General features: G+C 42.4%; 1 protein-coding gene across 1 annotated transcript in view; it reads left to right on the forward strand.

The window, feature by feature from the left end:
• The window catches only part of LOC129706504 (catenin delta-2-like), a 1,547,539-nt gene that overhangs the window by 605,033 nt on the left and 927,008 nt on the right, over positions 1-15,498 (forward strand). Inside the window, exon 4 of the mRNA XM_055650854.1 lies at positions 4,586-4,719. Coding sequence (XP_055506829.1) covers positions 4,586-4,719 — 134 coding nt within the window. The remainder of the gene's footprint in view (positions 1-4,585; positions 4,720-15,498) is intronic.

The following is a 15,498-nucleotide window of genomic DNA, read 5'->3' on the forward strand; positions in this document are numbered from 1 at the left end:
GACCAAGAGTCTTTATTAGGCAGGGTTTGTCCTTAAAATTGTATACTTCCCCCCTACATTTGCACACACGGCTGTGATGTACACACCACATACACTGAACAATGTGCGCATGCTGCCAGCTATTCAAGCCATTTCCACAACTCAAATAGATTGCATGATATCTACTGTTTTGTTGAACAGGATGGCAAACAACTGGTCAATTGCAGGAGAGGGATGGTTATACCTGCATATCCTTAATGTGTATGAATTATATTCTCACTTTTTTGTAATGATCTTTGCAGATATTATGGCAGGCAACAACGCTGAAGCCCCAGTTCAAAGCACCTTCCTCAATTCTTGCTCAATTCTATCTTGGTCCTCCAAAATATTCCAAATGGAATTTAAACTGGAGGTGGTGAAGGGAGGGATTAATCCAGAAAGGGTTATTGGGAAGAAAGAGCTACATTAAAGTTAGTTGCATCTGGTTGGGTAACTATAGTAGGGTGAAGATTATTCCATACTTTAATTGTGCGGGGGGAAGAACGAATTGCTGTACACATCTGTCTTGGTAGCTGGGATCACAAATTGGATCGAATGCCCTCGTCTGCTCCTAATTGGTTTGGGTTTGGTGTAGGTTTTGTAATGTATGTCGAGCTGACCATTTAACATTTTGTAAAACCAGGTCAAACGGCAAGCTTCATGTTCTCTCTCAAGCTCTGTCTTCCAAGGTGGTTCAGCCAGCAGAGCTGTTGTTCGTGGATTCTAACAACTTATTGAATCACATTTCCTTTCAATGACCTTCCCTGCAAGATATTTGGCTCAATGAGGATTGCTCGTCAAAATCAAGAGCCACGTCACTCAATGGCTGCCATTTGGTTTCTGGTGTTTGCACAAATCCATCTAGCATAGCAGGTTGCTACAAGCTGCCAACTTCCAGTCATCGATATGATGCAGGTTCTGGTAAAATATGCACTGAACCTTGTGGGAGTGGAATTTCTCTATTTCCAGTGCAGAGCTGAGCTGATGTGTCGTCAGCTTAACGAGCTCATCAGGAAGGCTGGCTCCGCCCTGGGGGCGGAGTTGGAGTTGGATTCACAGGGGATGGTCTTGGAGGGGAGGATGCTCCTCAAACCGCGGATCATCTTGGACAATACAACTCACCCCCTCCATGTCACGCTGGTCCACCTGGGGAGCACCTTCAGCAATAGACTGGTTCCATCAGGATGCAGCACCTTCAGCAATAGACTGGTTCCATCAGGATGCAGCACCTTCAGCAGCAGACTGGTTCCATCAGGATGCAGTACAGAATGCTGCAGGAGATACGTTTTTCCTGTGGCTATCAAGCCGTACAACTCTCCCCCCCCCCCCCCCCCCCCCCCCCCCGCCTTCAGTCATGTGGTAGTCTAACCCCCCCCCCCCCCCCCCCCCCCCAAATTTTGCAGATCCCAATCCTCTCCACTCGCCACTTTAATTTCATGTATCTCATGACTGGTCAGTTTCCCTAAAGGGATAAATAAAGCTCTATTGGATTGTATCGTATCGTAGTGTCTGCTAAGTAATGGCACCAGTAATTCTTGCAAAACCCGCTGGTATTTGGCCAGGAACTGAAATGTAGTCAACCCACTCTGAATGCAGCATCTCAGTGGACATTCTATTCATGAGTAGATGTTGAGCCATGAGGTGTCACAACTACCTTCAGCTCCATCCAGAAAGGAGCCATATCTGTAATATTTCATTGCTAAAGTTGCCAAGCAGCTAGTGTCGATGCAGTTCATGCTCTGAAAATTCGCTTTTGAATTCACCAAGTGGACATTTCAAATGAGATTATCCTCAGCAAACAGTAAAAATCTCACTGATCCTTGCAGAGTTCAGCTCAAGTTATTCCTTGAATGCCACGGATTTAGTGTGGCCTCCTACAAAGTGCGTTTCTTCTCTTTAATCCTCCTGCGTACCCTTGGCTGAGTTTTCCACCCATGCTTTATTGCAAGGGGAATTCCCTTAATGCATTTGCACAAAAGCCTCAAAATCAACAAAATATCCTTTAGCATTTGCAGCACCATTCCAGCTACTTCTGTGACTTGAACCAAGATTAGCAAGTTTAAATACACGTGGAAACAAATAATATCACAAACAAAATAACAAACCAGATGGTCCTTTTATAATGTTGATGGCGGATATACTCTGCATTTTGAGTGCCACATGAAAGTTTACTGCAGAAAATAATAGGTTTATGGTGCATGAAGCAATGTAATAGCCACAAAGAGAGGATGGGTTATCAGGATAGACAATAGACAATAGGTGCAGGAGGAGGCCATTTAGCCCTACGAGCCAGCACCGCCTTTCAATGTGATCATGGCTGATCATCCACAATTCTGCCTTCGCCCCATATCCCCCGACTCCGCTATCTTTAAGAGCTGTCTAGCCCTTTCTTGAAAGCATCCAGAGAACCGGCCTCCACTGCCGTCTGAGGCAGAGAATTCCACAGACTCACAACTCTGTGTGAAAAAGTTTTTCTTCATCTCCATTCCAAATGGCTTACTCCTTATTCTTAAACTGTGACCCCTGGTTCTGGACTCCCCCAACATCGGGAACAATCTTAATAATCTTATTTGTTTGAATAAGAAACCCTCTCATCCTTCTAAATTCCAGAGTATACAAGCTCGGTGGCACCATTCTATCAACATATGACAGTCCCGCCATCCTGGGAATTAACCTGGTGAACACAAGAGACTGTGGAGGCAATGATCTGGTACAAAAAAACAACTGGCCAGGCAGCATCTGTGGAGACAGAGAGATGGTTGATGTTTCAGGAGCTGAAAGTAGTCCAACAAGGATCACATTGAATGGCGGGGCTGGCTCAAAGGGCCGAATGGCTTACTGATGCACCTATTGTCTAAGTAGGACAGGCCCACAATCTATTTTAAATTCATCCAGTGAATTGGCCTATCTTCTCCTAATTCCCCTAATCTGGGAAAAATACTGTGCATTTACTCCATTTATTCCCATCATGATTTTATAAACTTCTATAAGAACACACCTCATGCGCTCCAAATAATAATATTATAGCCCAACCACCCCCTGTAGCTCACGCCACTGAATCCTGGCACCATCCTTGTATCGCTTCTCTGCACTCTGTCTAGCTTAAAGGCATCCTTCCTGTTGCAGGTTGACCAAAAATGAACATAATACTCCTAGTGACAACTTGCCAATGTGTTATACAACAGTAAGATAATACCCAATATTCAATAGCCTGGCAGCTGAAGGCCAACATGCTAAATGCTGCCTTCATCATTCTATCGACCTGTGGCAACACTTTCATGTACTTGACCTCCTAGATCCCTCTGCTCTACAGCACTTCCCAGAGCCCTTCCATTGAATAGACAATAGACAATAGGTGCAGGAGTAGGCCATTCGGCCCTTTGAGCCAGCCCAGCCATTCAATGTGATCATGGCTGAACATCCCCAATCAGTACCCCGTTCCTGCCTTCTCCCCATATCCCCTAACTCCGCTATCTTTAAGAGCCCTATCAAGCTTTCTCTTGAAAGTATCGAAATAACTTGCCTCCACCGGCTTCTACCTCTGAGGCAGAGGATTCCATAGACTCACCACTCTCTGTGAGAAAAAGTGTTTCCTCATCTCTGTTCTAAATGGTTTACTCCTTATTCTTAAACTGTGGCCCCTGGTTCTGGACCCCCAACATCGGGAACATGTTTCCTGCCTCTAGCGTGTCCAAGCCCTTAACAATCTTATATGTTTCAATGAGATGCCCTCTCATCCTTCTAAACTAAACGGGGGCTGGTGGAGGAGAAGAATGGGGAATGGGGGGGTTGGTCATTACCTAAAATTGGAGAATTCATTGTATGAGGTACCAACACGCCCTTGAGATTTGGCAAAAAATGCACCAAAGAGGAAAGTAAATAAATGAAAAGACATAGTAGACAATATAACCATATAACATATAAGATAACCATATAACAATTACAGCACAGAAACAGGCCAACTCGGCCCTTCTAGTCCGTGCCGAACACTTATTCTCCCCTAGTCCCATCCACCTGCACTCAATGGTGGAGGAGAATCAAGATTCAAGAGAGTTTATTGTCATGTGTCCCTGATAGGACAATGAAATTCTTGCTTTGCTTCAGCGCAACAGAACATAGTAGGCATGATTACAGAACAGATCAGTGTGTCCATATACCATTATATAAATATATACACACATCAATAAATAAGCAGCTAAAGTGCAAATAAACAGATAATGATCTATTAATGTTCAGAGATTTGTTTCAGTTGAGTTCAATAGCCTGATGGCTGTGGGGAAGCAGCTATTCCTGAACCTGGACGTTGCAGTCTTCAGGCTCCTGTACTTTCTACCTGAAGGTAGCGGGGAGATGAGTGTGTGGCCAGGATGGTGTGGGTCCTTGATGATGCTGCCAGCCTTTTTGAGGCAGTGACTCAGTAATATGGGAGAATGCTGTTGTGGTGTGTAAATGAACGCATGTATCTGTTGAGCAACATGTAATCACGGAGGTATATGCCAGTTATATTAACGTATTATTTTTTGTTCCCATTTCTCTTCCTCGTCCCGTTCTGTTCGGAAATATGCAGGAGTTATGCCAGTTCCAGAGCAGCCATCTGCATCTGAAAAAAACAACTTGCTGAGCCCAATGCTGACTGCTTCTAATGGAGATGGCTCTGAGCCAGAGACCACTTCTGCTATTCTGGCTTCAGTCAAGGAACAGGTAGGTGCTCTGGTTTAACCTCCTTAAATGTGCATCATACCAAGTGCCAAATGTGTGTGTGTGTCCTTGGAGTCTTTTGACAGAGATGGATTGAAATCGATAAGCAAATCCCAATCTCATGACTGTCTGGTACGAAGGTATTATTTATAAAACGGGGCTATTTGGCCAGAGTTGCTGATCTGCTGTGAACGTCCTGGAGTTGATAATGAATAAAAATTAATATTGAGGATGTTGCTGCTTCTAGGTACACACCTGTTTATTGGTTACAAAAATATTCGGGAGTGGTGGGATGGCAGGTGCTATCTGACTGATCCTCAGAATTCATCCACCAGGACAATGTAGTGTCTGTTTAGTTTCTAATTGGTATTGGAAGATGGCTGTTGTAACGATGGATGTTTTGGACAACCAATAAACTGGTTTGGGGAAGAACATTTGGAGATTAATGCTCCCCAGGAATGCATTGGAACTGCTAAATATAGTGGATAAATGCTTTCATGTAGAGAAGTGACTGTTTGACTGATAGTTCCAATCAGCAAGTATGAACAGATCCTTATTTAGATTTTTGCTTCAGAAATGCAGCAGGACATTTTGTTCATCAGCATGCACAGGAAGATATTTATATCACAATGCTTTCTAATGAGTTGGTATTTTTGTTTTCAACCTATGTGAATAAAACCTCTGGGGATTTACTGTTTTGTTTTGTTCTGGATGTTCTGGAAAAATAAACCTAGATGAGATTAGGTTTATTTTTTTTAAAGGTTTTCGGGTTCACTTTGATTTCTGTGTGGATGTGAATCTGTGAATATATCCTTCAAGGGACTGAATCTCTTACAAATTATTTTATTGAAAAATAATATTATTTGTGTTTCTGGTATCCTTCAACTTTAACATACCAAAAGCCAAAGGAAACTGCTGAACGTATGGAATGCACTAAACAGTTTCTTGTGTTATGAGGTTCCATTGTCAATTTCCTGTGAACCAGTGTTGCAGATGTTTGAGTGTAATGGATATTTTAGTTACAATAACGTTATATACAATATGAGGCCTATCTTCCAATGCACATAATTTTGAAGACGTTGAATTATAGAAACGATTTTTGCTTATTCACAGCAGTGGAATGATCGATTGCTGGTTTCTGACTCAAATGTCATGTAAGTGACAATATCTGCAACTACAGCACAGGGAGATTGCAATAATAAATCCTCTAGATTGACCAAAGCATGGCAAATAGATAACAATGATTTACATTGAAGGGAGAGTGGCAAAACATTTTGATAGATGGTGGCAGAATTGTTTAATAGCTGACATTTTACTGGACTTCTGCAATTTCATGTTTAATCTTGGGGTTTTTGATCTCTGCTGTATGGTTCACAAACTTCTGTCAAAAAAAGATGACAGGCAACTGAAAAGTATTAAAGGAACTATCTTTGTGCGGAAGGGGGCATTGGTGGATATCTTGCAACCCAATGGCATGACCATTGGATTCTGATTTTTCAAGGAATGCATCCTTTATCGGCCCCATGCTATTTCCACTGCCCCCTCCCTACCCTGGTGTATACACATTATAGCCACCATCTTATAAGGTCGTAAGTGATAGGAGAAATATTGGGCCATTCGGCCCATCAAGTCTACTCCACCATTCAATCATGGCTGATCTATCTCTCCCTCACAACCCCATTCTCCTGCCTTCTCTCCATAACCCCTGATGCCCGTACTAATCAAGAATCTATCTACCTCTGCCTTAAAATTATCCATTGACTTGGACTCCACAGCCTTCTGTGGCAAAGAATTCCACAGATTCACCACCCTCTGACTAAAGATTCACCACCCTCTGACCCTCTCCTAAAGGAACTTCCTTTAATTCTGAGGTAATAATGAGGTAGTTCTGAGAGTGCTAGACTTTCCCACTAATAAAAAATGTCCTCTCTACATCCACTCTGTGCAAGCCTTTCACTATTTGGTACATTTCAATGAGGCCCCCTTCATTCATCTAAACTGCAGCAAGTGCAGGCCCAGTGCCGTCAATCACTCATCATATGTTAACCCACTCATTCCTGGGATCATTCTTGTAAACCTCCCTGGACTCTCTCCAGAGCCAGCACATCCTTCCTCTGACATGGTGCCCAAAATTGCTCACGTTACTCTAAATACGGCCCTGACCAGTGCCGTATAAAGCCTCAGCATTACATTCCCGGTTTTGTATTCTAGCCTTCTTGAAGTAAATGCTAGCATTGCGTTTGCTATCCTTACTATTGACATTCTTTTACTACTATTCTGGTGGCCCTGCTGCTTTCCCTTCCTCTCTAGGCATTCTTGCCATAGAGGGAGTACAGAGAAGGTTCACCAGACTGATTCCTGGGATGGCAGGACTTTCATATGAAGAAAGACTGGATAGACTCGGCTAGAATTTAGAAGATTGAGGGGGGATCTTATAGAAACGTACAAAATTCTGAAGGGGTTGGACAGGCTAGATGCAGGAAGATTGTTCCCGATGTTGGGGAAGATGCTGTGCCACTATTATAGGATATTTTGCATCCACTGATTTGCACTATCTTCCCTGACCAATGTCTCCTTTAAACTTCATTCATAGTAAATGGTTGTACAAGTTTAACTTCATCACTGGCTGTGCTATCTTGCTGTGCATGAGTTGGCAGGTGTGTAATCTACATTAAATTGTGTCTGGAAACCTAAGTTGGCTGCAAAGGATAGAAAGACAGTATATAGAAACATAGAAAATAGGTGCAGGAGTAGGCCATTCGGCCCTTCGAGCCTGCACCCCCATTCAATATGATCATGGCTGATCATCCAACTCAGTATCCCGTACCTGCCTTCCCTCCATACCCCCTGACCCCCTTAGCCACGAGGGCCACATCTAACTCCAGCCAATGAACTGGCCTCAACTGCATTCTGTGGCGAGAATTCCATAGATTCACCACTCTCGGTGTGAAAAATGTTTTTCTCATCACAGTCCTAAAAGATGTTCCATTTATCCTTAAACTGTGACCCCTTATTCTGGACTTCCCCAACATCGGGAACAATCTTCCTGCATCTAGCCTGTCCAACCCCTTAAGAATTTTGTACGTTTCTATAAGATCCCCCCTCAATCTTCTAAATTCTAGCGAGTTCTAGCGATATAGCTACAAACCTTTAAATTGTTTAGCAGTTAATGTCCAGAAAGCATGTGCAAAGCCCCACCTCAGGGTCAATGCCATCACCAATTTCCTTTCCCACTTTAATCAAGAATTAATTTTGTGGAAGAGAAAAACTGGTTATTAATAGCAATAAACAAAATTTATTTTGATAAATTCATTAAATGGCCCAGTAGCTTGAGATAAACTTCTTGCAAGATGTTAATGTTACCAGGGCAATCGATTTCCACACATGAATGTGCCTTAATTACCAATAGACAATATAGACAATAGACAATAGGTGCAGGAGGAGACCATTCGGCCCTTCGAGCCAGCACCGCCATTCAATGTGATCATGGCTGATCATCACCGATCAGTACCCCGTTCTTGCCTTCTCCCCATATCCCCTGACTCTGCTATTTTTAAGAGCCCTATCTAGCTCTCTCTTGAAAGTATCCAGAGAACCTGCCTCCACCGCCCTCTGAGGCAGAGAATTCCACACACTCACCACTCTCTGTGAGAAAAAGTGTTTCTTCGTCTCCGTTCTTAATGGCTTACTCCTTATTCTTAAACTGTGGCCCCTGGTTCTGGACTCCCCCAATATCGGGAACATGTTTCCTGCCTCTAGCGTGTCCAAACCCATAAAAATCTTATATGTTTCAATGAGATCCCCTCTCATCCTTCTAAACTCCAGAGTGTACAAGCACAGCTGCTCCATTCTCTCCATGAGTTTCAGTGAACATTCTGGATGTAATGATATGCCTTTGCAATGCCTGCTTGCAGTGGTGGGGCCACTGCACGTTGATGTAGCTCCAGAACTCAAAGTTGGTCTCCTGGTTAGATCAGTGGTGGGCTTTAACAATATTAATGGGATGAGAGTGTATTGGAGCAAACACTGACAGCCGTGCTTAATCGGCTATCATGATGGGCGTGGTTGGTGTTATGAGAATTATCGGATGCTGAGAAGGAAACATGACCATTTACTGGAGCAATTTGTGCAAGAGTCCGGAGAAATTGGATTTGTCGTCCCAAACATTAAATATCACAGATCACTGATCAGACTGGGAGATTTAGACTTAAACTTGGAACACGGCTGCATGAGTACGGGTTTGGCTGTGGAATCTGACTCAACTGGCCATTATTTGTATGCTGGAAGCAAAGCTCCAATTTGCTGCTAATTAAAGACTCTGGTTCTCCACGGTGTTTGCTTCTCTTAGAATAATCACATGTTGGTGAACATGAATAAATTTGAACAAAATACAGCAACTGTGTGACATTTTGTTCCCTTTACTTCAAGAGTACTAATTTACACTGGTCTGCAATTACTTGGCTGTGCAGCACCTACCTAAATTACATTCCAAAGGGATGTCAGATATGTTTTACCACTCAGGCTTGACCATGATTAGAAAGATGGATTGAAATTGGCTGTGATCAAGTAAAGCAAATAATTTGATCTGGAAGTGGTTCATATCAAGGAAAAGACAGCTGCAGAATTGATCTTTTCCTCGATATTTGAGGCTGTAATTCCAGGACCTTCATTGCTGAAGACTTTGCTGCCATTTAGTTGGATACTGTGAAACTTAACATCTATTACTCTCCTTTGCTTGCTTTACAAAATGTGTCAATCTGTTTTGAATTTCTAGGCTAAGTCCCAGTCTCAGTAGGATTTTGGAGGAGATAATTTGTATTGCCATTGTTCTTTAGGCAGAAAACGTGGTGCTTGAGATCACTCTTGAACACCCTGGTTCCAATTTTAAGATGTCTTGACTTCCCTGCCAGAGGAAATAGCTCTTGGTTTGTTTTGAAGCACAGTTTGTCATTCTCTCCATCCTTTACATTGTAGAGAATCCGCCATGCGGCCATTTGAATTTTAGCTTTCGTAATGTTCGTGAACAATATCCTGTCTTTGAACCTTGCTTGATGTGTAGAAAATGTAGGAGCATAATGTAGGCTGGTTCTCAATTTAATTTATTTCAATCACATATCCTAGGCACTGATATCAAGATAGAATTATACTGTTAGTATTGTCTACACTGATTTAGAAGATGCTATTATAAGCAATCTAAAGAAACACATTATTTTCAAAAGCCTTTGTGATTAAGACATGAAATTGCATATAATTATGAGAAATAGCATTATGCGAAAACGAGATACAAAAAGCAAATATAACTAGATACTTCAGATGAAGTAGCGGAGATTAGGAAGGCTATGTTAGAATAATATAAGACTTTCTTTCAACATAACAGGAGACTGCAAGAGCTGTTCCAAGAATATAAATGAAGACATTTTCCAACATTATCCTAGTTATGATGTGGTGAAGAACTAGGAAAGATCAAAGGGAATGGATTGTTCTGAAACAGAAGGGAGTATGGATTTGACAAAATAGTTTGGTTCAATATCATATATTTCCTTATGGCATTGAAAGAGGTAATTTTAATCCATGGAGTTTATGCAGGTTCACCGAGCAATCTGAGCAATCCCATCCCTACTAATTGTCCTTGTCACTGATTCTCCACATCAACGTTCCCAGATCCTCCCACTCATCGACACACTAAGAACAATTTATAGAGACCGATTAGCCTACCAAGCTACATATGTTGTGATGTGGGAGGAAACCAGAGCATGAAGGGAAATCCATGGTAGTCACAGGAAAAATCAGCAAACTCTATCCAGAGAAGACCCAAGGTCAGCGTTGAACCTGGATCCCTGGAGCCATGAGGCAGCAGCTCTACTAGATACATAGTCAAGTCAAGTCAAGAGACTTTATTGCCATGTGTCCCAGATAGGACATTGCAATTCTTGCTTGCTGCAGCACAACAGGATATTGTAAGCATAAATACTGAACAATTTAGTTCAATATACACATAAATAAACAGATAAAGTGCAATAGGCTGTTACAGATCAGAGTCTGTTTGATGGTGAGTTTAATAGCCTGATGGTTGTGGGGAAGAATCTGTTCCTGAACCTGGATGTAACAGATTTCAGGCTCCTATTCAAGAAAATAGAATTGATACTGCATACTAAGTCTGCCTGCATTTATTGGTGGAATCGCATTGGTCCTATTCCACCACACTTTCCCCATTGGCCTTATCCACCACTCTCGTTCAAGTGCCTATCTAGTTTACATCTGAAATACCTCTCCCTCCCCCCCCCCCCCCCCGTTTGATTCTACCTCCCTGACCCTTACCGTCCTCTAGGCAGTACACTGCTCTTTGGACAAAACAGCCAATCTCACTTGCCTTGTAACAACCATATAACAATTACAGCACGGAAACAGGCCATCTCGGCCCTACAAGTCCGTGCCAAACAACTTTTTTTCCCTTAGTCCCACCTGCCTGCACTCATACCATAACCCTCCATTCCCTTCTCATCCATATACCTATCCAATTTACTTTTAAATGATACCAACAAACCTGCCTCCACCACTTCCACTGGAAGCTCATTCCACACAGCTACAACTATCTGAGTAAAGAAGTTCCCCCTCATGTTACCCCTAAACTTCTGTCCCTTAATTCTGAAGTCATGTCCTCTTGTTTGAATCTTCCCTATTCTCAAAGGGAAAAGCTTGTCCACATCAACTCTGTCTATCCCTCTCATCATTTTAAAGACCTCTATCAAGTTCCCCCTTAACCTTCTGCGCTCCAGAGACTAAAGACCTAACTTATTCAACCTTTCTCTGTAACTTAGTTGTTGAAACCCAGGCAACATTCTAGTAAATCTCCTCTGTACTCTCTCTATTTTGTTTACATCCTTCCCATAATTGGGCGACCAAAAACCGTACTCCAGATTTGGTCTCACCAATGCCTTGTACAATTCGTCAGACATGATTTACCTTTCGTAAATCCATGCTGACTTTGTCCAATGATTTCACCACTTTCCAAATGTGCTGCTATCCCATCTTTAATAACTGACTCTAGCAGTTTCCCCACTACCGATGTTAGACTAACTGGTCTGTAATTCCCCATTTTCTCTCTCCCTCCCTTCTTAAAAAGTGGGGTTACGTTTGCTACCCGCCAATCTTCAGGAACTACTCCAGAATCTAAACTGTTTTGAAAGATTATTACTAATGCATCCACTATTTCTGGAGCTACTTCCTTAAGTACTCTGGGATGCAGCCTATCTGGCCCTGGGGATTTATCGGCCTTTAATCCATTCATTTACCCCAACACACCACTTCCCGGCTAACCTGGATTTCACTCAATTCCTCCAACTCCTTTGACCCGCGGTCCCCTGCTATTTCCGGCAAATTATTTATGTCTTCCTTAGTGAAGACGGAACCAAAGTACTTATTCAATTGGTCCGCCATATCCTTGTTCCCCATGATCAACTCCCCTGTTTCTGACTGCAAGGGACCTACATTTGTTTTAACTAATCTCTTTCTTTTCACATATCTATAAAAACTTTTGCAGTCAGTTTTTATGTTCCATGCTAGTTTTCTTTCATAATCTATTTTTCCATTCCTAATTAAGCCCTTTGTCCTCCTCTGCTGGTCTTTGAATTTCTCCCAGTCCTCCGGTATGCTGCTTTTTCTGGCTAATTTGTACGCATCATCCTTCGCTTTGATACTATCCCTGATTTCCTTTGTTATCCATGGATGTACTACCTTCCCTGATTTATTCTTTTGCCAAACTGGGATGAACAATTTTTGTAGTTCATCCATGCAGTCTTTAAATGTCTTCCATTGCATATCCACCGTCAACCCTTTTAGAATTAATTGCCAGTCAATCTTGGCCAATTCACATCTCATACCCTCAAAGTTACCTTTCTTTAAGTTCAGAACCATTGTTTCTGAATTAACAATGTCACTCTCCATCCTAATGAAGAACTCAACCATATTATGGTCACTCTTGCCCAAGGGGGCACGTACAACAAGATTGCTAACTAACCCTTCCTCATTACTCAATACCCAGTCTAAAATAGCCTGCTCTCTCGTTGGTTCCTCTACATGTTGATTTAGATAACTATCCCGCATACATTCCAAGAAATCCTCTTCCTCAGCACCCCTGCCAATTTGATTCACCCAATCTATATGTAGATTGAAGTCACCCATTATAACCGTTTTGCCTTTGTCGCACACATTTCTAATTTCCTGTTTGATACCATCTCCAACTTTCTCCAATCTACCATCTCCAATTCAAACAAGAGGACATGACTTGAGAATTAAGGGACAGAAGTTTAGGGGTAACATGAGGGGGAACTTTTTTACTCAGACAGTGGTAGCGGTGTGGAATGAGCTTCCAGTGGAAGTGGTGGAGGCAGGTTCGTTGGTATCATTTAAAAATAAATTGGATAGTTAGATGGACGAGAAGGGAATGGAGGGTTATGGTATGAGTGCAGGCAGGTGGGACTAAGGGGAAAAAAAGTTGTCTGGCACGGACTTGTAGGGCCGAGATGGCCTGTTTCCATGCTGTAATTGTTATATGGTTATATGGTTAATGCACAAACACATTACGAACAAGTTTTGGAACCCGTTCTTTCACTTTCCAGTAGCTTTGCCCACGTGCACACGGTTCCCTCTCTCATTCAGTTTTTAAGAAGGAACTGCAGATGCTGGAAAATCAACGGTACACAAAAATGTTGGGGAAACTCAGCGGGTGCAGCAGCGTCTATAGATGCTGCTGCACCCGCTGAGTTTCCCCAACATTTTTGTGTACCTTCCCTCTCTCATTCAGTTCACTATCTGTGATTGCTTGCTAAAGGAACACGGGAGAAATCTGAAGATTTATTTTCCATATATAATGTTCTGCCATCATATAAAAGGGAATGCACTAAATACTTCATAAAGTCTATAGGTGTTAGACAGGTACATGGATAGGACAAGTTTGGAGGCATATGGACCAAACGCAGGCAGATAGGACTAGTGTAGCTGGGGCATGTTTGCTGGTGTTTGCCAGTTGGGCCGAAGGGTCAGTTTCCACACTGTATCAATCTATGACTCTATGACTCTAAATATGTTTTATGGAAAAGATCATAGAAGTGGGAGTATAGTACATAAATTTGGTTGAAAAGTTAATACCTGCAAGGTGTTATATTCTACAGCTTTAAATGTTGTAAAGCCATTGGACCTGTTACATCTTTGTTTTTTATTGCTGATGTTGGCTTTCTGAACCTGATCAGCTTGGGCCTTCAAACCGCTGAGATAACAACGTGATGTGTTTTTGAGCGCAGTGTGCTTGGCAAAGTTGGACAGGCTATATATGTGCACTTTTATGTTGCCTCCATATTCTTCAATCCACATAGCTGTCGAGCAGCAGTGAGATTTAAAACCAAACAAACCCTAGAGCAATGCATTGGTGATTTAATTGGAATCCTATTGCTATCTCAAATAACCTGCTCAGCAGTGTTGTTTAAATTATGTTGCTATCTGCACTGCCGGATGTATTTGATAAATTTGAAAGTTATTGTAGTTCCCAAAAGCCACAGCGTAAATATGTCAGATTAAAGTTTTCATAAATGAAATGGATCTAGTAACACATCGAGGTCAGTACAATGTTGATATTACAATATATATATATATATATATATATATACAGATGATTGATATTATTTCATCATTCTGTTTGCATTGTAATACCAATGAGATTTTAGAATTTCCCCATTATTTGCATTCCTTCACTCTTGTGACATCAATACACAGAATAACACGCTGCCTTGTCATATTACTTTGCATTTGCTCTGGCAAAAAAATGCCATTTTCATGTCCATTCGTGTATTTGGTTGACGTTTGATATGCGAACGTGCATCTGCTGCTTTGTTGCAGTGTTTTTTAATCAAGATACAGTCTTGAGAAAGCCCATGGACTTTTTAGATTGAAGGGTACAATTTCCCCGGGCCTTGGGGGAGACCGCTTTTCAGGGCTCTCGCAATGGCGACTTCTCCCGCCCGAGTTGCGGGGTCGAAGAGCTCATGGAGCGGGGCCTACATCACTGGCCCGCGCGGCTTGGAATGGCCGCGGGACTCTGCGAGCGCACGCCGGGGGCTCTAACAGCAAGACCCGGTGTGCGATCTTGTACCAATTGGCGTGGCTTAAATTGCCGCGGGACAATCGCCATCGCGAGCCGGGGGCTTTGACTTTGACTAGTCTGATGGGTGATCGAGGGGGAGAGTGGAGGAGAGAGGGATAATGAGTTTCTTTCCACGCTGTCCATCACAAACTCACAAATGGAAGTTTATGGAATTATGATGTGTCTTGGGTCTATGTGTTTGTAATGTATGGCTGCAGAAACGGCATTTCGTTTGGACCTCAAGGGGTCCAAATGACAATTAAATGTATCTTGTATCATTTTGTTGCAGTGTTTTTTAATCAAGATACAGTCTTGAGAAAGCCCATGGACTTTTTAGATTGAAGGGTACAATTTCCCCGCCTTGGGGCGGTACAGTGGCGCAGTGGTAGCATTGACGTACAGCGCCAAAGACCCTGGTTCGATCTTGCTTTCTGTACGGAGTTTTTACATTCTCCCTGTGACCACGTGGGCTTTCTTCAGGTGCTCTGGTTCCTTCCTATAATATAAAGGCATGCAGGTTTGTAGGTTAATTGGCTTCTGTAAATTGCTCCTGTGGTGGATGCGAAACTGGGATAACATTAAACTAGTGGATGGGTGATCGATGGTCGGCTTGGACTTTGTGGGCTAATGATCCTCTTTCCACGCTG

This window comes from Leucoraja erinacea, chromosome 2, assembly GCF_028641065.1.
Source record: "Leucoraja erinacea ecotype New England chromosome 2, Leri_hhj_1, whole genome shotgun sequence".
Classification (NCBI taxonomy): Eukaryota; Metazoa; Chordata; class Chondrichthyes; order Rajiformes; family Rajidae; genus Leucoraja; species Leucoraja erinaceus.